At 44.3% G+C, this 25,198-nt stretch overlaps 1 protein-coding gene across 10 annotated transcripts in view; it reads left to right on the forward strand.

The window, feature by feature from the left end:
• Nucleotides 1–2,243: 2,243 nt before the first annotated feature.
• The window catches only part of ARID1B (AT-rich interaction domain 1B), a 334,462-nt gene continuing 311,507 nt past the window's right edge, over nt 2,244–25,198 (forward strand). For all 10 annotated transcript variants that reach the window (XM_087773694.1, XM_087773697.1, XM_087773700.1 and 7 more), the window contains exon 1: nt 2,244–4,108. In XM_087773694.1, coding sequence (XP_087629820.1) covers nt 2,276–4,108 — 1,833 coding nt within the window. In that variant the 5' untranslated portion in view covers nt 2,244–2,275. The remainder of the gene's footprint in view (nt 4,109–25,198) is intronic.

Genomic DNA, 25,198 nt, shown 5'->3' on the forward strand with positions numbered 1-25,198 from the left:
CACACAAGTAGACATCTATATTTATATTTGCATATGAAAGACTTCAAAAAATCAACTTATGTGGTTTAATGTGTATAATTAGCGTGCATTTGAATATAGAAAAGAAGAAAATCCAGGAGAAAATGTCAAAAAGGCTCACTAACAAAGATGTAGTATTCTCTTGGCAAAAGCTGATGAATGATTTGGCATGAATTCATCTTACAGTTCTGTTATTCTCTCTCCTACAAAGATGATATACCCCTTTCTAGCAGTTTGCATAGAATTGCAATTTGTTGTTGTTACAGACTGTAATGACCCTTGGGTATGCACCTGATTCCCCCCACTAGAATTACTCACCATTTTTTTTCCGGCTCTATGTTTTTCAGCTAGCCATATAACATTTTTGCACTTGCAAAGAGTACCCAGAAAAAAAAAAAAAGAAAAGAAAAGAAAGAGAAAAATACAATTGTAACAGAAGTATTAGCAAGACGTACTTGACAAGCACTGAGACTTTTCGAAACTAACTCCGTAATGGAAATCTGAATATTTCTGTCTTTTCAGACAGAACTAAAATTAATAGACACTGGAATCACACTGTTCATACATCTGTCAATAATCTTTGCATGTAATTCAACATTATAGCGTGAAGCTTCTTTCTTGATATGCTGCGTTTTTCCCTACCGTTATTATTGAACCTCCCATTTATCCATTTTGAAATGGGAAAACATGCTTACCTTTAACAGAGCGCATAAACATATTCGTTTAAAACAGCCTGGTTTAGACCCTTACTGTATTGAAAACGTTCGCTAATATCCCAGTTTGCTGTATTCATAGCCAAGTATTTGATCTCCGAAATGCTTTCATTAGTTGAACGTAGTGTGTGACTATTACCTTTTCTTATACTAGGGTATCATCTGTATTAAGATAGTTATAAAAACCCCTTCAAACCGTTCTGAAAGATGGTTCAAAAATGTAGGTCAGCAGCAGCAGCTTTCCATTTGGAGCAAGAGTTACTCGGGTTGCATATTTTGGTTTTCATGTTACTACGTTTTCACGAGTGTCTTGTGCGTACTGGAAATTATATTGTTTGGGGAAACAATAACGAGACCGAAAATGTCTCGCTCTCCTTGATCAACTCCTGTTGATCTGCAAATAAGTAGGCAGAACATATTGAAAACAGCCCTATATATAAAAGCATCATCAGCGCAAATGACCGTTAGAGTTTGGAGACAGCTGGACAATGTGGACAACTGCAAAGATGCTACCGCTGCAGAATTTTAGGTTAAATTTTATAACCGTCTGCACACACAATATAAATCTTCGCGGGGGGGGGGGGGGGGGAGGTCGTCGTCTTTCCCCGTGACCCAGCGACCGTTTCCCTGCCCTCGGACTACGACGGGGCGGCTCTGGGGCACGCCGCACGGGGCTGGGGGGCAGCCTGCGCTCCCCGAAGTTCGGCCGATCCATCTGCTCCAGCGCATCTGGCGGCGGGCACCGCCTGGGCGGCTGCCCCCCCTCGCCTCCCGCCCGCGGCCCGGGGCGCCCGGCGGGGCCCGCCTCGCCCCTTCGCCTCGGAGCAGCCCACCCCGCCGGCCCGAGCTCGGCGTCCGGCTGCCTCCTCCGCCGATCCCGCGGGGCGCACACAGGCGGGAGCCGCGTAGGAGCCGGGGCACGGGCGGGGGCCGCGCCCCCCCCAGCCCGCCGCCCTGCCGCCGGCGGCGGGGAGCGGGAGGCGGCGGGGAGCGGGAGCCGGCGCCGCGCGGAGTCCAGTCCGCGTTTTGCGAGTGCGCGGGAGCGATCGGGGCGGAGGGGGCGATGGCTGCCGGCGCTGGCTGCCGCGCTCGCCCATGCCATGCTGGGCCAGCGCGGCTCCGCCAGGCGTGTGTTTACCCATATCCGGGTTAGGGAGGAAAGGAGGAAAGAAAAAAAAAAAAAAAAAAAAAAGTTTCATTTAAACCTGAACAAAAAACTTTCAACATGAAATCACACAGCAGGAACGGGCACGGACCGTAAGGCGTTCTTACCATTTCTAATCTCAATCACAGACTCGGGGAGGGAAATTTCTGTAATTTGGTGCGTGCGGAGCGGTCCGCAGGGGATACTCTTGGCTCAGTCAAGTCCCTTCCCCGGCCGCTTCTCTTTCTGCCCCTCTCCCTCCCCCCCACCCCTGCTCGCCCCCGTTTTTTGAGGGTAGCGGTTGATTTTTTTCATTTTTCAATTTTTTCTCTTTTTTTTTTTTTTTTTTGTTGGTATTTACTGTTCTCAGTACCAATTTCTCCGAACTCGCAATGTTGCGATGATCATGGCCGCGCAAGTCGCAGCGGCTCCGGCGGGTGCGAACAACAGCAAGGGCAAAGCCCCGAGCCTGCCGGGCGGCCTGGGCCCGGAGCGGGGCCCGGAGCGGGGCCCGGGGGGGGCCGCCGCCGCCGCCGCGGGGGCTCCCGGGCCGGGCCCCGCGCTGGGGGTCGGAGAGGGGAGCCCGGCCGGCGGCGGCGGCAGCAGCAGCAGCAGCAGCAGCGTGAATAATGTAGATCGCCATCGCCTCCACCACCACGGCGAGCCGCTGAACATGGCCAATAACGCGGCTCCCGCCGCTGCCGCCGGTAACAACAACAACAACGCCAGCGGCGGCGGCGGCTCCTCCTCGGAGCCGGCTCTGAAGGAAGGTGGAAGCTCCTCGGCGTTATCTTCATCTTCTTCGTCTTCTTCCTCCTCCTCCTCCTCCTCCTCCAACCCGGGCTCGGCCATGGAGACGGGGCTGCTCCCCAACCACAAGCTGAAGAGCGTCGGAGGCGATCACCCCGCCGCGCCGCCCCACCACCACCATGCCCACCACCCGCATCACCATGCCCACCACCACCATGCCCACCACCCGCACCACCACCACCATGCACTACAGCAGCAGCTAAATCAATTCCCGCCGCCGCCGCCGCAGCAGCCGCCGCCTCAGCACCATCCCGTGCAGAATAACAACAGCAGCCTCGGCGGCGGCGGCGGCGGCGGCAGCGGCAGCAACAACAACGGCGGTGGCGGTGGCGGCGCTGCTCAGCCCAGTGCAGACATGGAGCAGCAGCAACATGGAGGAAAAGACAGTGTTTTGGGCGCTCAGGCCGAGCCCCCCCAGCAGCCGCAGCAAATGCTGAATAAAGGCGCCGACGAGGAGGAGATGCCCGGCAAGATGGGCGAGCCCATCGGCGGCCGCTACGACCACCCCGGCTTGGGACCCCTGGGCGGACAGCAGCAGCCCCAGCAGCCGCCCCCGAGCGCTGGGAGCGGCGGCGGCGGCCTCGGCGGCGGCGGCGGCGGCGGCGGCGGGAGCGGGGGAGGCGGCGGCGGCCCCTCCGCGGTGGGTGTCTCGGAGTTCAATAGCTATTATGGCAACGCTGCCCCTGCCCCTGCCAGCAGCGCTACGGCGAGCCGCGCCGGGCCTTGCTTTGATCAACATGGCGGACAACAAAGCCCCGGGATGGGGATAATGCACCCCACGGCGGCCCCCAACAGCATGGACCCCCTGCAAAACTCCCACGAAGGTTACCCCAACAGCCAGTACAACCACTACCCGGGCTACGGCCGCGGCCCCGGCGGCGGCGGCGGCGGCGCGGGCGGCGGCGGCGCGGGAGCCGTGGCGGCGGCGGCGGCGGCGGCGGCCGCCGGGGCAGGCGGCGGCGGCTACGGGGGCTCCGCGGCGGGCTACGGGGTGCTGAGCTCCCCGCGGCAGCCGGCCGGCGGCATGATGATGGGCCCCGGCGGCGGGGCCGGCCTCGGCAAGGCTGCTGCCGGCGCGGCGGCGGCGGCCGGCGGCTTCGCACGGTTCTCCGGGCAGAACCAGCACCCGTCCGGGGCCACCCCTACCTTGAACCAGCTGCTCACGTCCCCCAGCCCCATGATGCGGAGCTACGGCAGCAGCTACCCCGACTACAGCAGCCCCAGCGCCCCGCCGCCGCCGCAGCCCCAGCCCCAGGCAGCGGCGGCCGCCCCGGGAAGCCAGCAGGCAGCGGCGGGCATGGGCATGGGCAAGGACATGGGCGCCCAGTACGGAGCGGCAAACCCGGCCTGGGCAGCGGCGCAACAAAGGAATCACCCGGCGATGAGCCCCGGGAACACCGGGCAGGCCATCAGCAGGACCCAGGTAACCCCCGCGCTCGGTGGGGACGGCTCCGTGCCACTCGTGCCACGGTCTGAGTTTCTTCATAATTCACTTTTTTCCTCCCTCCCAGCCCCCTCTTTTTTCCCCTCTTTCTCTCTCTCGTTTCCCCCCCCCCCCCCCCTCCTCCGGGCCAGTTCTGCTCCTCGCTGCCCCCGTAGCAGGGGCGAGCAGCGCACAATGCGCGGCCCCGGCGGGGCTGGAGGCACCGGAGCGCGGCTTTCGCTGCCGAAACGAGGTTCCTCTCCAACCCGATTAATAATTTTTTTCCGTCCACTTTGAGACAGCGGCGGCGAGGCGCAGGGCCCGGAGGACGGGGAGCCCGGGACGGGGGCGGGGGGGCGGATTTTGTAACCGGAGTGTGGGGCCCGGGGGGCTCCCGGCGGGTAACCTCCATTATCTTCCACGGGGCCTCTGTTTCTTTTTTTTTTCTTTTTTCCCCCTCTCTTTTTAACCTGTTATTTGTTTGAACAGAAGGAGTCGCGCCGTGGCACGCTCTTAGCAAATTAGTTTGGTGACTGGTGGAGTTACCGCAGTGAGACACGCGGCACGCGGCCGGGCTCCTTTTTTCTGTGGGAAGAGCGCGCGTGTGTGCGTGTCTGCCGGTGCGGGTGCGCGCCTGGGCCCGCGCCGTAGCCCGGGCGGCGCGGCCCGGGGCGCGTGGGGCGCCTCGGCCCCGTGACCTGGCGGGGACTTGCCCACCGGCACGCGCGCGCGCGCGTAGCTACGTTTCTCGCTCCCCAAACACACGCGGAAACCCGAACCGGGGGGGAAAACCGAAAAAAAAAAACCAAAAAAAAACAAAAAAAAAAAAAAAAAGAAGAGAGAGAACGAGAAGTCCTCGGCGTCAGTAAAGGGGCGCGGGCACCGGGCGGGCCGCCACCCGCGCCCCGCACCCCCCTGCCCCAGCCCGGTAACTCCGCCGATCGATCGATGATGGATCGATCGATAGATAGATAGATAGGCGCGATAATCGCGGGGCGGCGGGCCGTGGCGCAGCGCCTTTCCGGGGCGGGCGCGGCGGTGCGGAGCGGAGCGGTGGCGGTGCGGGGAGCCGGCGGGCCGGTCCCCGCCGGGACGGCCGGTGGCGAGGAGCGGCCGGGCCTCCTCCGCCAGGTTCGGAATTTGAATTGTGGAGGTAAACTGGCTGCAACCGTCTCTAGACAGCTGCCTCCGAGTTGACATCTAATCTGCCATCTGATTGGCTCCCCGCTCGCCATTGGGCACCTCGCGCCGCTGATGTAAATAGAAGTGCTGAGCGGCGCAGTCACAGGGAGCCCCGCCGCAAATAACCGCCGCCAGTCGCGCCGGCGGGGCCGGGGGACGAGAGGCGCGGGCCCGCGGCCTCCGCATCGCCGCCCGCCCTGCCGGCCACCGGCCCTGCCGGCCACCGGCCCGGGGAAAAGCCGGGGCATCTCCCCCCCTTCCCACCGCCCCCCTTCGGTTTTGTTCCACGGCGTGGTCTTGCTGGGCATCGATCGATCGATTTATTTATTTATTTAGATTTTTTTTTTTTTTTTAATTCTGTGCTAATTGGAGGCGGTAGGGGACTATCTTGTAGTAACAGTGTTTGGAGGAGGATTCGGGATTTCAAGTTGCGCTCGTGCCTCTAAAAACATTTTGTAATGATGCAGCTTATGGATATTACGCAAGGGATTAGATTTTTGTAAAAAAAAAAAAAAAATTAGTCTATATACTAATTCCATTGCGTTTCTGTTAGCTTGATACCTAACCTATGCATGCCTCTTAAAAAAAACTTGTTTGGCTGTAGCTGCCGTAGGTGAGAAAACGCCGTGTGTTGTACAAAGAAGGGAAAAAGGAGCCGTTCTGTCAGAGGCTGCATTTGTTTCATCTCTGCCACGACTCCAGATATTCGGGGGAAAATGTGCTTTTGCCTTTGAATTGTGGTTAGAATACTTCAAGAAGCACCGGGAGTTGTTGATCTCATTATTTTTCTACACAAGTGTGAGATTAGGCTTGGATTCTCAGTAGGAAAGTGAATTGTGTTAAATGGAGTAGTGCATTAGAATTTTATGGGTTTCTCTTCCCTTCAACAAGATCTTTCTATTAAGAACTGTTAAATCTTTTAATAGCTTTTAACAACGAGGACTGACAGGAACAAATGCAGGTGTATGCTTTTGGGGTCCTCAAACAGCTGGAACTTTCCATAAAGTAATGAACAGAACCTGGAGAAAACAGCGCTTAATATTGTGAACGGTGTTTTAGTCCTGAAAAAATAGTAATAGAAACCCTGGATGGGGTGGCTGTGTGTGTGTTTGTCTACTTCCAATAGACCACTCCTGACACATTTTTAGTTCTTATTCCGTTTCCTTTCTATTTCTTCCAGGGCAATAAGATTTTTTTTTTTTTGCGAGTGTTAATTTTTACCTTTTTTAATTTGCACTGATAAAAGGGTCACTGGAAGCCAGAAGGTAATGAGGCCTCATATGCATAACCTTTCATAATTAATTTAAAAATATTTGCATTGTCTGCTTGCTTTTAAACACAGGCAGTTCAGAATTTGTGGCTTTAAAAGCTAGGAAAATTGTCGTCAGGTAGACATAGTACATGTTACTTCAGAGTGCTATTTCTTCATGGCAGAAATTGTTTAAAGTATTTTATGTTTATTGGAGGAGTGAGAGTAAATTCATTATGTCCTCAGTATGACCCTTAGAAATACTTCCTTATATTTATGGGTTTACGTCCTCTCTCTGATTTCTTTTTTTTTTTTTTTTTCTGTACTGTAAGAATTAGGATGCAGCTTAGAAAGAATAGTCTGGCAAGGGCACAATTTCCTTGATTATTTTTTTTTTTTAATATTATTTTTTTCTTCAAAATAATTGTCATAAAGGCAGGTCATCAGTGTTCTTTTATATTATGATTTTTCCATCTAACCAGTAAGTGATGGAGATAAGGAATTTTCTTAGATTTTAAATCAGTATTTTTTAATGTATGCAATAGGTTGTGTCAAATAAAAAATAAATACTTACCATTAGCTGAAAGAACACAATTATTTTTGTACATTGTTTTTTAATTCCCACGTGTCGATCTCGAGGTATGTTATGTCATTAAGTAGAAAAGTTGCTTGCTTTTTGAAAGAGAAAAATGGAATATTCAGTCCAGCATTCGAACAGAAGGCATCTCTATTTTTTTTAAATAATCTTCTGTGTGTATGCTCTCTCTATGTGTATACACACATTAGAATATACTCACTTGTCATGTGTCTTTGCAAAGCAGATGATGATTGGCCCCTTAGCCTGTAAGAAACTATTGTGCTGCAAACAGAGGAAAAGGACTGTCAGTAGGCTGCAACATCGGAGATACTTGTTCAGGAAATTCTTGTCTCAGCATGGGTAATTTTTGTAATACGCATAACTGTGGCATCCCACTCTGAACTGACGTCTATGTTTGTCCGGCCTATTAAATTATTTAAGAAAATTTTGCTTCCATTTCATTTAATCGCCTTACCCAATTGTGAGACGAGATGTAAGCTTGAAAAAGAGGCCTCTTGTTTCTGAAGAAACACACGTTTTCAAAGCAGATGGATATTGCTCATGCAGATACATTGATCTGATTGTGGAGGAGTTGTGTGATGCTAGTGCAGTACCTTGTCATTCAGTTATTTTGATTATTGATTAATTCCTTGGCAGTGTACAGATATTTAGAGTCCTGAGGCTCCTTTTATTCTTCGCTTCTGATTTGCACTGCAGTAGCTTAACACATTAGCTGGCCCCCGTGCGTGTGCTTTATATACATCTTTCTCCTTTGTGCACATGTGTAAGATTTACATACACCTACGCATAAAGAGAGAACCTGGGTCTTTTCAGGAGTACCTGTATAGCATAAGGTATATAGGAAGTATTAGGGAAAAATCTGTCAAGCTGCTCTGAGTTTGTGTACCAGTCGTTTGTTCTGCAGCGGAGAAGCTCAGAATATGCCTGATTCTGCAGCTCTTTTTATGCCAAATAGATTGCCTGTATTGGGAGTTCTGGCTTAGCCAGGGCTGCAGAGTCGTGTCCTGTGCCTGAAGGCCATTAAACAGCTGTTAGTGTGGTGAATAGATTCTTGATGTCTCAATGGGAGAATAAAATGTATTTTTCCCTGTGCATTTTCGAATAAACAGTTTAGTATTCACATAGCTTCTATTTTGAAGTAGCAAATAGCAATATTCTCGGTTAGTAGCATCTCTATATATATTATGACTGTATATTTGACACTTTGTGGTTTGGATTCAGTTATTGGTTTCTGTAGTAGCGCTTATGCCCTACATGTTGAACAGCAGGACCCTGTGTACGAGATACAATAAAGAGAGATGCAAACCTGTCTACTGTATTACTGCCTCCATCATGTAAGGATTCTACAGCTAAGCAGTCAATTACTGTCTTTTTGGGCATTCTGATTCGAATCTGTGGGGATGAAACCTAAGGCATTTAATCCGTTGCTAAATTTTCCAGTTACATACGTAACATAAAATTTTTGAAATTACTAAGCACGGTCTATTAGGTGATGCTGTTTCATTCTGAAATAGTATCGTAGCTAAAACTGGATGAAATTCGTGCAGTGAAAACAAGTTTCAATAGCTACTGATAGGTCTTTCTTACTTTTGCACCTCAAATATTTTACCATAGGTATTTTGAAATTCTCATTGTTAACGTGGGAATGGCAGTCATTTATTTATCCGTATGTCGTTAAGATTGTACCTGTGTCCTATCTAGTTACATTTCAGTACTTTTTCAAAACGTGCCATTTATCAGGAGGCTTTGAAGATTCTCTGTGGATATGTAAAGTAGCGTTGCCACACTCACTGTGTATGCATGCTCAAGGCTGCAGAATTTCAGTAGTATGTGTTTGTGGTAGGCTAACTTGCTAGAATATATTTTAGAATTGTGATTATTAAGGTACTTGGGAAAAAAACTTTTTTCTTTCAATTTTGGGGCTATTTACATAGTGCTAAATACATGTTTTGGTAGGATTGAATGAGGACTTTAATTAAATTTAAATTAAAAGTATACCTTAGTGGTTTTCAAATTTGTTTTGAAAACTAGTAATAGAAAAGTGGTACTAAGCAGTGTTATTTTTGTATTGCTTGGCACTGAGAGAAGCAAATAAGTGTAATACATGAAAATCTTGTGGAGCCAGTCATATTAGAGTACAATTTATTTTAAAGAAGCCTTACCCGCTAATAAATTTAAATATTATTTTTTAGTAAACCTGAAAGGTTTCTGTACATCTGATGTATGTTTTGCCATTCAGATCATAAGGTTGCCTTTGAATTTTTCTGTCACCCCATCGTGCCCATTCATGCTCAATTTTACGCGCAAGTGCTGATGTGCTGGCACAGTGCTGCAGTGTTTGTGTTGCAGGGGGGCCGGAGGATTTCTGTTGTTGTACTTCCAGTTCTGAGAGTGTGGCATCCAGTGATCCACCAGGAACATGTCAGCTCCCAAAGGGCCAAACGCATCCGGGGTGGTGTTCCACTGCAGCCGAGGAATCCTCAGGGATGAGTGTATCCCAAGATCTTATGTAATTTGTGAACGATGCATTTTGGGGATAGTAGATGGCTAATTTGTACAGGATTACTTTTAACTAACTTTATTTTCTCAGTAACGACATTCCAAGTACGTTTGATCCTGACACCGTCTTTCTAGTGTGCCTTGCACTGGAGTAAGAGACAATTCTTCCTGTTGTACAGGGTGGGGAAACTGAGGCAGGTAACATACACCGTCCTTCAGGCAGGCACACCTTGGCACAACTGAAAATGGAGGTCTCTTAGAAATAAATAGGGTCTCGGTGCCATAGCCTTTAGCTTTTGAATAAATCCAGTCTTGCTGTGAACACATTCTGTTCTGGGAGAATTTAAGCTTTACAGGCATCTGTTCAGACAACTGAGAAGACAAATGACTGAGCGAAACGAGGGATTTGTCTGCTGTGTCAATATAGTCACCTTAAACTAAAGGCACCGTCATCTAAAATTCAAGTATTCCTTGCACTGTTTTATCATGATTATGTACTCAATGTCATCTATATAAAGTCACTAGGTTTCTCACAGAAATTAAACTCTGAGGAAAATTGAGTTGAACGAGTGCCCAGGAGCTTAGCTGGTGTTGCAGAACTTGCCTTCTGATGTATATGATGTACAGAGCACAAGTATGTGCTGGGGGGTGCGGGGGTGCATGCACAGGCTTCCTTACCACCGAGTCCGGTTGTTTTATCTGGCAGATAAATTGTCTTCATTTTTAAAGTGAACAAATGTGATGCAGAAATCACAATTATTGTGTCTCGTTTAAAGATTGCTTGTCATATGGGAATTGTTCTTACTGCAAATATAAAGTACCTTTTAGCAAACTTTGTATTCCCTGTATAGGTAGCTTACTTCATCTGAAGGCACCTGCAACTATTGAGAAAATTGTGTAACCTAAGATCATTATCCTGATGCTGTTATCAAAATGTTTCATTTATGTTTATTAAAACCAGTGTGAAATCCGTGTAAAAGTTTTCAGCAGGTATGATTTGAAAGGGTGTTGATATATTGTGGTTTATATTCCAGGTATAGTGGAAATGTTAATTTCCTTATAAAGTACCAAACCGAGTTGTGAGGCTGCTGAATTTCTGAATGGGTAGTGGCCAATTTGTGGATATAAAACCGAGTGTGATGGTTCTGCAGTGTGTGTAAGGAATTGCTGTCAGTACAGAGTTGTCAGTGTTTGATCTACTTGCATATTACTTCTTGCATTTGAGTCACAGTGGGTTTAGTAACTATGTTAGAAGGACTGAGCATGTGTAGAAGTATGTAATCTATTTATTAGTTTCCTTTCTCCAATTTCAATGACTATTAGTTAGTTAATCTTTTGCACCTGAGCTTGCCCAATTGCCAAATGGTGTTCTGCATTTAAGAGTTCACTGCTATGCCCTATCTTCCCCCCTGCTTTGTAGCCTTCTGAGAGTTGAAAAGATGCTGAATTTAGGTTTGTGATCTGATAATTGTTTATGAAGACATCCATCTGAGTGATAGGCCCTCTGACGCTTCCATCTGTGGGGCTCTGTTACTGATCTCCCCCTGCCACCACCATCAGTCTCTTCGTGACCATTGCGGGGGCTGGGGAAGGAATTTTCTGCTAATCTTTTTTCTGCCTTTTTTTTGTTTTTTAAGAAATTAGATGTACATTTTTTCTTTTTGTTACTTCTTTTCTTCAGCATGTTTGTAAAAAAAAAAAAATCAAGAAAACGGGGAAAACTTAAACAGACTCCCCCTGTTGTTTTTTTGGGTTTTTGTTTTTGTTTTTGTTTTTTTTAAGGGGGTAGTGTTAGTTGTGTTACTAATAGGGTCTTGTAAGCTTCTACTCTAAACTGTTACACTCGGGATTTTTTTTTCCTTGAGAGCTTTGTTTAGAATTTAGTTTAGGTATCTACTTACTCAAAAAAATAAATCCTCTGTATCAGCGGTTTCTGCTGGATGTTAGTCATTTTCTACCTGTGTTGGTTACAAAATGGTTTTGATTCTGCCAAGTTACTGAATCAATTTATTTGCCCTCTAAAGACCATGTGGCCAGGTCCACTGTGAAGTTCTGTTGTTGTAGCTACATAGTTAGGTTCAGGGAATTAATTGCCTCCTTGACAAATAGCCGTTGTGGCAAACCCCTTTGTATTTAGCTTGCCATTGGGGTGGTAACGTAGCTGCAGTGGTAAAACAGCAGCCTTTCTAAGTAGCCTCTCTGGAGGGGTTTACAGGTAGGGCTGTTGCGATAGAGGTAACTTGCTGAGTTTTTCACAAAGTAGACAGTTCCACAGCATCTTTTGGTCACGTTTTAAAAGCGCAAAGTGATCTGTGTTATGCAGGGAAGAGAGGGCTGTCTTGCTGTGGCGCAATCCCTGGTACCGCTGGCTTTCACCGAAGGACCTGGAGTTCGAGCATGGTTGGTTTTTGTTTGTTTGAGTAAAGAAAGAAAATTGGTTCAGAAAATCCCAAAAGGAGAGATCCTGTTTTAAAACATAATTGTAGTCCTGCGTGCCGCTCCCAGTGTGGACATGGCTTAATTCACAGATTGATTGAAGTGGAATAGTGCCTTCTTTACACAAGCAGTGAATTCAGGCATGGTAAGTAAATTATGTGACTTCAGGAAAATGGTATTAGTAGAGGATTGGTGCAGGAATTCTGGATTGCAGACTGCATGATCTAAAGGTAGCTGGTTTCACTGATGCCTCAGTTTCCCTATGTTAAAATAAGGATAATATTTGCCCTCTTTAATTATTTGAGTTTGATGTGCAGTTTTAATTAGCGTCATGCAGAATAAATACCCAGTCTAAATATTCTTATGTGCGAAGGTATCCAGTCTGCACTGTACCTTCCTCTCTGTGTTTGTTTGGATGGGATCTAAGACTAGGTGTTCCCAACGTTGATCATGTTATTTGGTTAGCTTGTCAGGCTTACTTGTTTGTAAGCGGGATACTGAAACATCAACTCTGAAAATTCCTTTTGAAAGCACAAGGACAGGATTTGTAGTTCTTAAATTTTATTCTTTTAAAGTTAAAAATAAAGATAAGGAGGTTTGTTTTGACAGCATCAAAGGAATATGCTGGTTTATTTGCAGCCTTTGATTTGGGTGGAATGTATGGAGTTCTGTATTTTTTTGTGTAGCAATTTATGTTGTGAATATTTTGGATAGTCTCTGTTTATACGAAATGGTAGTATTGATGTCTTACTTTCAGACATGATTTATGGGGAATAATTGTGCTTTTGTAATTTTTTTTTTTTGTCAGTGTTAGTTGCTTGAAATTCCCAAGTCAAGAAAAACGAGCGTGTTCTTGAGAGCTGTTGCTGTTTTAAGATATTTACAGATGGTCGTAGATAGAGGCTATTTAAAGAAATACTTCTGGAAAAATAGAGGTAGGTACGTTTGAGGCTGCTTTGGTTGTGTACCAGCAATAGCAAAAGAATCTTACTTGGCAGTTTTACTTATATTTGAAAGTCCTTCCTTCCTGTGAACAGAAAGGTGGATTTCTGTGAGGCAGGCAGACAGCTTCACGGTGCCCTGCATTCCGCAGTAACGGGGAGCGCTAGGAATATGTAGATAGCGGTTAGCTGGTTGTGTTCTGTTTTCCGTCATTTGTCCCAAACTGAAGTTTTGCTCGACGGAGGAGTTTCCAGCCTGCAGAACCGCTGACCGGCGGCCGAGGCATCCCGGGGGAGGCGAGGCGAGGGGCGGCGAGCGGGCCGGGCTCCGGGGCCGCTGACAAACGCGGCGTTGGCGGCGGCTGTAAAAGTTTCACACATGAAGCAAACGAGTTCGCGTCGGTGGCGTCACGTGACCAAAATATTTTCCCCCGGGCCGCTGCCAGCAGCTATCTATTGCTTTTCAACAACCTCGGCTGGCGGGCAGCCGGCCAGGGCGGGCGGGGCGGCCCCTTACGTGAGCTGCTCCATTCTTCACCTCCCCGGCTGGAGTGCCCTGACCTTCACATATGTAGATGAGCCATGTGCTCCCTCAATGGAAACTTGCCGCCTGGGGAAGAAAGGGTTGGCTTTTGTTGTTTGGTTTTTGGTGGTTTTCGTTTGGGTTTTTCTTTTCTTTTTTCGTTTTTCTCCCCCCCCACGTTTTTTATTCCTCGGGGAATTTGACAGCCATTCATCCCTGACCTGGGCAGAGGTAATGCAAGGAAACGGGATGCACATGGCGCGCGGGGAGGCGGCGCGTGGGCAGGCAGCCGTGCCTCGCCTGCCGCCGTCCCGGGGCCAGCTGCCGCGGGAGACGCGGCTGGAGAGCCACGAGTTTGGGGAACGAACGGTGGTTCTTGACTGCGCGTCACTTGGCCGCCTCGCGAAGAAGGTTTTCTCCCGTGCGACCCTCTGCCTTCGCATCTTCGAAACAATGTTAGGCGGCGCATTCCTAGCGGTTTTCTTTAACTGGCACTTTTTTACCTTTAAAATCGTCTTTTTGCTAATAAAGAGAGATTGTATTGGTCTGTCTTGCAGGTTATGTTTTGGTTTGCAATGTGTATTTTTTCCTTTTAAATCGTGACGCTAACACGTATCACTCATGATAGTGCCCCCAGCCTGGCACAAAAGTGTTTTTCTTGCTAACACACTGTAGGAGCTACTGCTTCAGTGACACTTTGGGGATATTAACTTTGTAAAATACTCTTGTTGTTGTTGTTGAGCATGTGGTATGCAAATACAGGGGAAAATAGTGCTACCAAGTATTTTGTTGTGGTTCTTTTTAAGTATTAAAAACACATTTTGCTTTTCTAATAAACCCCATAACCAGACCTTTTAATGTTTTGATATAAATAGCAATTACACTCACTGAGATCCAACCACAATGAAAAAAAAAAAAAACCCAAACAAAAAAACCAAAAAACATTTAAAATCATTCAGAAGAAAAGTTCCCAACTTAATTGAGCTCTTCCTTTAAAGAGGAGGGGCTGATTGGGCAGCATCTGTAGGAAACTGTCTTGTGTTTTAGAACAGTTTTCTTGAAGTGCTCAATGTGTTGGCGTAGTTGCCAACATTTAAAAATAAAGATTTTTCCAAGAATTAGCTAGGGATCTGAGGGCTACCGCAGCCTAAGCTGTCGAGAGTTTTATGTGTGAATGCTGGTGACAATCGGAACATTTTCTGGATGAATTGAGACCCTCAGTAAGTTTTAGGTTTAGATATATGGGTTGGCTGTCTCATATACTGGGGTAGCATTTAGGGATTTGGTTCTTCACAAGGAACTTGCCAAATGCAACACTTTGTGAACAAGCAGTGGAGAGGGATTGCCTGCCCCAGGAAAACTTTGCATAGCCCCCCATTCCTCCTTTTAGTTCTTCACAGCTCATTTAGATAATAATAATAACATGCTCTGTTATTAGGAGGAGGGTCGGAGAGGGCCTGAGTGAGCTGTTACTTTGCAAGAGTGTGGTTGGCAGAATGGTAGATGTGTTCCTCTACTTTTTCTGGAGATACCAACACCATTATGTGTCAGTTCTGTTGTGGGATATGGTTGCTCAAGGCTTTTCCTCTGCATTTTCTCCTGTAGGGAGTGAGAGATTTATTTGTGGATTATGTGCTTCTGTCTCACTTCTTTCCTTCCCAAAGTTATACTGCTTTCTTTTATCCAAACGTCGTCATCTTTTTTTTTTTTTTTTTTTTCTCCTTTGTCTTGTGATACTTCTTTTTCCTTCTGTAAATGTTATCTCCAAATTCCTGTCTTTCTCACTTCACAAATCATTGGAGTGATGGAAAAGCCATCCTTATTTTCTTCTGCCATTTTACAGTTGCGCGGGAGTGAGTAGTGTGACCGTATATCCAGGGAGAAAACAGCTTTTGAGTGACCCTGGTACCCATCCCTCCCTCTGACTTGCATTTGCTCCTCTCAGTCCTCCAAGGAATGTGTGCACAGAAGTTCTTGGGGAAAGAGGGAGAGCAGGGGAGGTGCCTTCGCTAGCCAGCTTCCTGTGTAGGCTCTTCTAGTGACTGGAGGTCAAGTTGCATTTAAAAAAAAAAAGGCCACCAAAAAACAAGCAAGCCCCGAAATCGTGGCAAGACTTGGCAGTGTAATAGGAGGAATCATACAAGTAGTTATCTGTGGGTGCTGGGTTTTTTTTCAGGTTCCTCTGATGCTGATCCTCTAAGTAATAGCAGACTTAGAGAAAAGAGGGAAACAAACAAAGGAGACAAACCCAAGCTGGAATGTAAATGTTGATGTGGACAGTTCCTTTACTTTTTACCTGGTATGGCAGCTGTAATTAAAAAAATCTCTCTTTCTATATTTCCCCAAAAGATATTTGAAAAGACGTCAGCATGAAAGTTGAAGCGTGGTGTTGCTGTATGTGTGGAAAGTGTAGAAAAGCCAGGAACTGAGGAGAGGAAACACTTTGCGTGTAATTGTCTCTATTAAGTAGTGAATGTGATGTGCTAGATGTAGTCTATGAAATTTTATAGTACCTGATATTTCATTTCATAGATTTCTTTTCCTTTTAATTCTCCTTAGAAGATTGGGGGTGTAGAGAGAAGCAGGCTGCCAATGATGGTTGGTTGTTGTTCCACTGTGTCGTATTTTCTTTGAGGGGGATGTAGCTTGTTAAGATGGTGAATAAAACCTGTTTAAAAAGTTAGTTAAGATTCCATTGTTCTAGGAAAATACCTTAGGAATTCAAAGAAGAACAAAGGCCAATTTCTTCTTGCATGGTAGTCTCCAAATTCTATTGCTTTGCCTCTAAGAAGACCTAGCTGTTTATTTGCAACAATCTTGTTCCTTAAAAAAAAAAAAAGTCTCAGATTTCCTGTGATAGTTACTTATTTTTAGGTTTGAAAAAGCAGAGTCTGACCTACCCTGTTTATTCTTCTCTCTATTCCTGCTTTCTAACATTCAGTTCAATTTTTTTCTTGGGGTTGATGTCTTCCTTGAAGAGATGGAGGAAGAAAGTAGGTGCTTTTTGTTAAAGGCTGGAGCTGGTCATGGCATAACAGAAGGTTCAAATAATTACGATTTCTGATGACATTTTTACTTTCTTGAAGTCCTTGAACTCGGATATGGTTGTCTGTCTTACTTGAGCAAGTTGTCTCAGCCAGGGTGCCAGGAATAAGTAGAAATGCAGTTTTTCTCTCCAGAAGTGGGGTTATATATCCTATTGTAGACCAAAGGAGACAATTAACGTGACTTTTTTTATTCTTAGTTTTTTTCCAAACATTTATCTGATACTGAGCATTCAGTAGCATGTTTTGTCTGTCATTTTTTGGATTAGTGCTTGGGAATAAGCAGGGAATACTTTTTTTTTTTAAAAAAAAAACAAGTTCATTCTTTAGACATTCATCAGAAGGTCCAAGTGGGTATTCCTCAAAAGGCAGCTTTTTATTCTTCCTGACTTTTGAGGATCAGGGGCTGAAACAAAGAGCAAATTAGCAGGAGAAAGGTTGTAACACATAAATGTATAGGAAAATATGTGTTGAACTAAATGGACACGTGCCTTTTGTGTAGGTACCAAGCCAGAATATCTTTGGGGAAAACTGAAGAAAACTTGAAAACCTTATTTGTTTACCTCTGCGTTTTTCTGTAGCCTTTTGTTATGCTCCTTGGACACTCTTTGTTTGGGTTCCATGTTGGTAGAAGATCTTATACCAAAGGGTGAGTCTAATGGTCATCTGAAGCTGATCTAAGACTTCACTTCTGCTGAAAAGATCAGTCCCACCCTTTTATCAGCTCCCTGCTGCTTCCCTTCTGTCATAAGGTGAGTCGCATCAGCTCGCTGATTTGTCTGAAAACTAATCCTGCCAAACAAAACCTGTGAATGCTTAGCTTTCAGCCAGATCATTGAGCTGATCTGCCTTGCAGCACAATCTTTCCAGCACAGAGGTAAGGCAAGGGATAGTGTGGTGAGTTCAGCTGAGGGTGGGGGTCAGGGCAGGACAGCCCCTTTTGGTGGTGGTACAGGGTTGTATCAGCTTAAACTCATCCTGAGACTGTACCTTGAGTGTAAAATTACTGTGTAAATAATGACTGATATTTAATTTCTCAACGTTTCTCTGGAGCAGGGAATCATTGTTATTCCCCTTTTAAAAAAGGAAAGAAGCTGAGGCAGAGAGTAAAAGATTCCCCCCCCCCCCCCCCCCCCGAAGGTGATAATTATACAGAATAAATGCACTGAGTGCCGTTGCCAAATAAGCCTTCAGTATCTTTGAAATACTAAATTTCAAGGGTGGGACTCATCTAACCATATGCATTGTAGGCATTTATACCTGATCTTTCCGTGTGGGCTTTTCTTCTCTTTGGTGTAAAGAAATAATCATTTCTTGGTGTGAATCATCTCATCCTAAAGTAGACATGTAATGCAGCTCTAATGAATCATGCTCCTAAAGTTACATGTTTTTCCCCTCGCTCTGAAGAAAGCCTAAGCTGATAAGCTCAGGTGTTGATGTCAAAGGGCAGGTGAAATTAATTCCTTCCACTATTTATAGTGTTTTCAAATCATACAGGCAGATGACTCCAGACTTCTGTTGGGAGTTCTGGGCTAACCTGGCTAACCCATTAGAAGTGAAGGTTTTAATACCCATTTCCTGTTAAGTTTGATGCATTTCTCTTTTGTTGTCCTTTTTTATAATGCCTATTCAGGGTTTTTCCTGCTGTTGCTTTTCTTTTGATGCATTGAATTTTTGCACGTAAGAACTGTCAGTGTTTCTTTTCAAGCACGTTTGCAGACATGAGGCATACTGGCAGATTTGAAAATATCAGGATGAATTTCCAGATCAGTTGACCTTAACGCTTAGGTATGCAATTTCCGTACAGAGATGCAAGCTTTCGATTTGGAAATAGGGTGGCAGTTTTGTCATGTAGAGCTGCTTCACAGTCCATTGAAAACTCTTCGCCTGTTGCTGGCACTTCGCCTGTGGTGAAGTGGGCACCTCTGGGAAGGAGCTGCGGTGGTGGTCCTCGCCCAGCGCTGGTGCTCCCCGCGGCTCGGCAGCCCTCCTGCTGGTCGCTCTGCTCGGTCTGTCCGTAGGGCGTCATGCAGAGCAGCAAACCCGATGAGCATTTTGGCAGGGCTGAGGGGCTGTGCTAGGCATGAGGAGGAAGAAAGGGGCAGCCCAGTTGAGGGGTCTCTGCCACCAAGGGAGCTGGTGTCTGTGGGAGCGAACAAGGCGTGTTTGGGGTGCTGTGGATGTATTCCAAAACCAACGTGATGAAACCCAATCTAATGCCGAAGGATGAAATTGTTCAGAAGCACAAAATAAAACATGGGGATGCCTGTCCTGTAAAGCGCTCTTTTTGGCAATGCCATTTTTTACAAAATGGTTAAGGTGGAGAAAGCACATTTTGCAAAAGGGATTTACCTACGTGCCCTGCAAAATGGTTACCGTAATCCTTAATTATCTCTAGGGTCACTTAACCTTTCTTAATAGAGTGTTTAAAATGCCCAAACTGAAGTATTATTGCTATGAATAATTTCACTGACATCTTTGTGGCAGGGTGACAGTGCTTTCCACTTTTTGGAGGCTGGCATAACCGGTATTTCTGTTTGCTCCCTTTTTAAGGGATCTTTCTCACAAACAGTGACAATTTATTTGGCTTAAGCTTGCATTTCTGAGCTCAGTATCCTCTGAAAAGTTGCTTGTTTTCAAAAGATTCTGAAGTGTCTTTTGTAGTTTTATAGTTTGTATATCTTTTATGGTTCTCTTTTGTAGTTTGAAGTTCAACTAGTGGCATGGTTTTTAGATGTACATCCCCCCCTCTGGTGTGTACAAGGGGAGGAGGAGGAAGCATGGCTTCCTCAAGGTTGACTGAAATGTTTTAACTTCTAGAGCAAATGAGGTGAGAATGAAATTGTCAGAAGGACAGAGACTAAATTATTGAAGCACTTCACTGTTTAAAGTAGCTGGGGATGTACTATAAAAGGTGCGAGTCTAACAGTCAAATGTGTAAACACCACCTTATTCCATCCTTGTACCTGATTTCTCACCACTTGCTTTATATGATGAGAGCCTAAATCAGTGTGGGAGATACCGCAGCCGTTCTCAAAGTGTTAGTTTATGATGCCTCCACCAGAAGAATAATCTATTACCATATAGGATAACAGAGAGAAAAGCATTTGCAAGGAAGATTAATTGAAGTAATTCATCACTTTAAAATGAAGAAGGTTCATCAAACAAAAATAAAAGCTAAGTATTTTATGTGCCTCTATTGGAATTTGATAACCATTTGTTTTGCTAGAAAATGTATGTGGACTGGGCACCTAGTGCTTGTCTACACAAGGAAATTTAACAGTACAACTATGTGCTATAATTATATGCTATAATTATACCAATATAACTCCCTATGGAGACACCCTTGTACCAGAATAAGAGTTTTCGTGGTTTATCTTGTTCTGCTTCTGAAGCACATAAGTGTAAGTGGGAAAGGGTACTCTTATACTGGAGGAAGTTTCCACACTGAGCTAGCTATATTGGTATAATTATGCATTTTTTCTCCTTCAGTGTAGACAAGTCCCTAGTGCCTTTTCAGCTTTGAACTTTAGTTAAGAATTTCTTGGTTGTGATAAGTGTCTAAGCATTTTCATAGTATATGTTTTATAATGGGACTTGGGTATTTAAACCAATTACTTAGGCCAATTAACAGCTTCCTGGGTTGTGGATAACAATAGGATATAAAAAGGGATCAAAATTCACGTTCCTAGCTGCTTGGATATATCTGCATTATTTCTTTTCCCCTCTGTGGTTTTACAAGTACGCAGTGTACAACGCAACAGGTGGAATAGTTTGTGGCTGTCTAATGAATTCTGTGTTGGACACTTTTTGTCTCCTGTTTCTTATTATTCCTTGAGTTTTGTTGTGCTATGGCTCTAATTGCGTGCATCTCCATGGGTCACAGAAAGAAACTTCCTTGATGAAGTTGAAAAAAATTGCTTCAAAAAAAAATGTTAATTGTTTGGAGAATTGGTGAAATTTATTGATCTTCACACAAGACAATTAGGACCATAATTGACTTGCTAGGCACAAGTTGTATGAGGAGCAACTCAAATTGGATGCAGAGGGAGGGGAGGGTGCAGGTTCTCTTCTGGTGTGTGATGCAGTCAGAGGATGATCTTGTGTAGAAGATAACGTTTGGTAGGGGTGCTCTCTCTTGCCTGGTTCAGTCAGAAGTGGGTACCTAGAGAGAGGTATTTACATGGGCGGTGCTTTGATGTTGCCCATCTTGTCTGGTTCTCTTCTGCCCACATCTCCTTTGCTGCTTAGAATACAGCACGTCTCATCCTTACCTTCGCACTGCCTCAAAAATAGGAATATGTAAACACTTTTTTACAGTATTTTAGCAGGTTCTGCAAATATCAACACAAATTCCTTAGAAACAGTTTTTCTTGCATGGCTTTTTTACTTCTTACGAAATGGCTGGTTGAAAACATACCTTTTTTTGTCCTCTTAGTTTTCTTTTATCAATATTTCTAGTATGTTTGTAGTGTTATAATGTCCATGTTGTCTCATTGTGCCAGAAATTGAGGATTATGACTTCAAATGAAAAGCAAATTGCAGAAACAGGAGAAGTCTTAAAATAAAACAGAGATGATGTAATAACCTCCAAATCATAGAAGAGCAAGGCTGGAAGGGACATCAAGAGGTCATTTGATCCATCCCTCTGCTCTGAGGCAGGATAAGACAGACCTAAACCATTTATGACAGATGTTGCTCTGTCCTGTAGTAGCAACAGACTGATCAAAAAGGAATTATTTATACATCAGCTTTTTTTGCCCCTCAAAGCTTTGTGCAAGCTGAACTTAGCATAGAATTAGTGGGAGAGGATATGTGGATTCGTACAGGATTATTTCAGGTATCTGAGTTGTTGTTTCTTGTTTTTTGAAACTTAACGCTTTCTGTCAAAATAGTCTACTGATGTCTGTGTAGTTTTGAGTGTAATGCTAGTTTCTAATTTTAACTAGTAGTCTGTTGTTCAGGTGTATTTTGTCCTGAAATTATTCTTTTTCTGTGTTAGCTTTGTAACTAGTGTCGCATCTTCTTGGGCATTGAGCAATTTAGTTTAAAAATGTGTAGCATTTCCTTTTCATCCTTGACAGTATTTCTGGTGTGCAATCAGTTTCAGTTTTCCTTTTTTTTATTCAATTTCTTTTTCTGTGCGAAAGAGCTGAGCAAAAAAAACTAGGGGTAGGAGTGTAAAGGGAGAAGGGGAAGAATGTATTCAAGAAATCATAGTACTTGGCAGAAGAGCTGTGTTTAGCTGAAATGCCAGGTTAGATAGGAAGTGAATAATGTGGCTTTAAGAAAAGATCTTTTTTCTTTGAAGAATAAATAGAATGTACGTTTCAGAATTTTACACATGGTATCTGCAGCTCTTTAATCCTAAATTGAAGTTTGCAAATGAGTGTCAGATGAATAACATCTTTCTAAATTGAACAATGCCTAAAATTGGAATTGCAGATACCCTGTTGCTAAAATGAGTCTTTGGGCTTGTTTGCTCTATTTTGCCTTTTAGTTATATCAGCTGAGAAACATCTGTCTTTGCTGCTAAATGACCTCTTCTGACTAGGCCAAGTGATTTTGACAGAATGAACTGTCTTCAGCCCTCATCAGCTGCAGGAAGAGGCTGCTGTAAGTTGCAGCCTTGGAGAAGGGAGAAAGATTAGATGTAAATATACTCAAATTGCTGTTGCCCTCAGAAATAGCTTACTCAGACATACAGGAAAGATTCCCCATACCTGTACTTGCTTCAGTGTTTATCAAGGCAGTCATTTTCTTCTCTGTCTTCCCATTTAATCTGATTGGTAATTTTAATTCTGTTCTACATTTGGTAATTTTGGGAAGTTGGGAATACTGTATTTTGGGTTGTGCCCGGAGGGGGCTCATTAATCCTGAATATCCTCTCTAACAAATAAAGGAGTTTCTTTGAAGTGCTTTTAGGAAAGCTGTGTTGGTGTTCTCACACGATGGCTGATGTGGGCTCTCTTAAGGACTGGGAAATAAGAGGTGGGCATGGAAGTGGAAAGAAGCTAAGAGTTTCAGGCAGACAGAATTTGAAAATAATGGTTTCTGCTGTGGGAGAGAGGAAGAAATTCTATGAATATGGCATAGTCGGGTTTCCTGTTAAATGATGTTTTTTTGATGAGAAATACTGCAGCAGTGGATCAGCTTTCCTGCTTTCATATTTCTCAGACCAGATATGCCTCACATGTTGATTTTTAATTTAATTTTAAATGGTGTGATATCAAAAGAAGATTTGATTGTATATTGAAAACACATGCCGCCTTTGTACAGAAACTGAAAGTTCTGGATAGTAGCTATACTAAAACCACGCTCTTAATTCTGAACATCCAGGATAATTTGTTGCAGAGGTGTTCATATCCATGATTAATTCTGCTTCCCTATTTCTGCACTCATCCATGTGCATGTGTCACATGCATGTGTTTCTTTGTGCTGAGATGCTCTAGGGTGCTTCATAGTCCGCCAGTGTCTGTGGAGGTATTTGTCCCTTTTGGAGTGACTGCGAAAAGAGCAGTGAAGACTTAGCAGCTTTTGGCTGTTTTGAGTGAAGTAGGTGAAGGCACTATGGTTAAACCAGAATTTGACCTCATTTAAACCCAGGACGGGATTTTTTCCTGAGTAAGCCATAGGGAACTTCGTATTAGTACCCGGATATGTTTTTGGAGGTCTGTTCTGTAGAGTTCTTTGGGAGTCATTCCCAAATCTGCAAATTTTTAAGTTTGTTTAAAACCTGTGGGTATTAGAGCTGGTAATCCTTTCAAATCAGTGGAGCTTTTGATTTTTTTGCTGCCATTATTTATTTTGCTTACAAAATATGACTGATAAATACATATATGTTGATCTAAAGCACAATATTTTTTCTTCTTGTAGAAATTAAACTTTAAAGCTGAACAGATCCCTTAATACTTCGAGTGTTTTACTTGCTATGTGTGTCTTAGTATGGCTGCTACATGTTAAGTACACTAATAGTTCTGTTTGGAATTACCCTGTTGCAGGGTGTTCTCTCCAGCACCACCTTTAAAGGGAAATTTCCAATTCCTGACTCCTGTAATATTTGTCCTTTTAATTCTAAAATCCAGATGAAGCATCATCCCAGGAGTGTTGTTTTGCTGTTGCAATGTAATCTTCTTCAGATGATACATGATTTAGTTGGAAACAAATTAGCAGCTATGCATGCCTAAAGAAAGCAATTTAATAAACAAGATTTTTGTAAGACCTAATCAGAATTGTAAAATGATACTTGGGAATCAGTTACATTATACAAAAGAGCTGGTGTGAATGTAGGCATATGTGTGAATTCATGGTTTCCAATCACATGGTTCTCTCAAGTAATACAGGGGCTTTGACCTTCAGTCTACTGTTTCTTCTAATTTATTACTTAACTCTTAAATGTTTTCAATCAATAATGAAAAGTTCCATTCATAACTGTAATTTGTTCTGGTGATTGATTTAAATAAAAAAAAGGTTAAAATTGAGTTAAATTTTTATTTTAACTACTGAAAAGAGCTGTTTTCTAATGCTTTAAATCGCCCGCTGCTGGTGAATTTTTGTTTGTTTTGCTTCTTCCCAGAAAGTTAGTTCCATGCTCCTGACAGTGACTGTGTTGATGAGGAAGGTCATTATAAATGCAAAATAATCACAGGCAGGTACTCACTAAAACTGTGTTGCTCCAGCTGCACAATACGGGTGTCTAGCCCCAGATTCATTATGTGTATGTAGTTGACCCTTGGACTGAGCTGACGCTGCTGGTATGTCTCTAACTGGGACAGTGGATTTTTATGATGTTCATCCAACATGATACAGAGACCATTATGGAATGATGGTAAAAAAAGATGAACCGGTTAGTTTCCAGGTAACTATTAATAATTTTGCACTATTTACAACCAAGTTTTTTCAGTCTCTACAGGAAGCAGTTTTAATGTAGGAAATATGTTACAAGAGAAGCAGTTTCTTGGCAGTTGAAGAAGTGACAGGGCTTCTGTTACAGAGCTGAGTTTGCCTTCCAATTATCCTGTTCCTAAATATATCCTTTAGGAATTTTACATACATTGGCTCCAGCTAGGGGCTTTCCCCTGTTTTCTTATATAATTAAGACCATTTAATACATAATGAAAAAAAATAAAAAATGTTAGGGTTGAAAAGAGAAGACACTAGATGAATGAGTAAGCTATGTGCTATGAGGCTAGAAACCAACAAGTACAGAAAGTCAGTGCTTTACACTTCTTTTTAATGTCCCAGCCTGCTATCACTTGGTGTGAGCAGGGGGACTGATTTTTGTCCATTTTATGAGCTGCTTTTCTCCCCAGTCTAGCAGAGGAATATAACTCTCAGAGCTCTTTGGCAGCCATTTCTAAGTGTGACCAGAACTTTCTGAACTTCCCTTAGTTGCAATCTCATGTTATGGCTATGAAAAAGGAAAACAACTAACTGCTTTTGTTTGCCCAGTGGAGTTTTCCATTCTGTTATCCTTTTATGCCTCTTTATCCAGTATTCTATCTATTTTGAAAGTGGGTTTTTTTGGTGGTTCCCGTCGTGTCCCCCCCCCCCCCCCCCCCCCCGGATTTCATTCATCATGAACTCAGAGACCTGCAAAAAAGAGGAGAAAACTGCAT

Source organism: Nipponia nippon, unplaced genomic scaffold (assembly GCF_047370975.1).
Source record: "Nipponia nippon isolate SJK-2023a ecotype South Korea unplaced genomic scaffold, ASM4737097v1 scaffold_4, whole genome shotgun sequence".
Lineage (NCBI taxonomy): Eukaryota > Metazoa > Chordata > Aves > Pelecaniformes > Threskiornithidae > Nipponia > Nipponia nippon.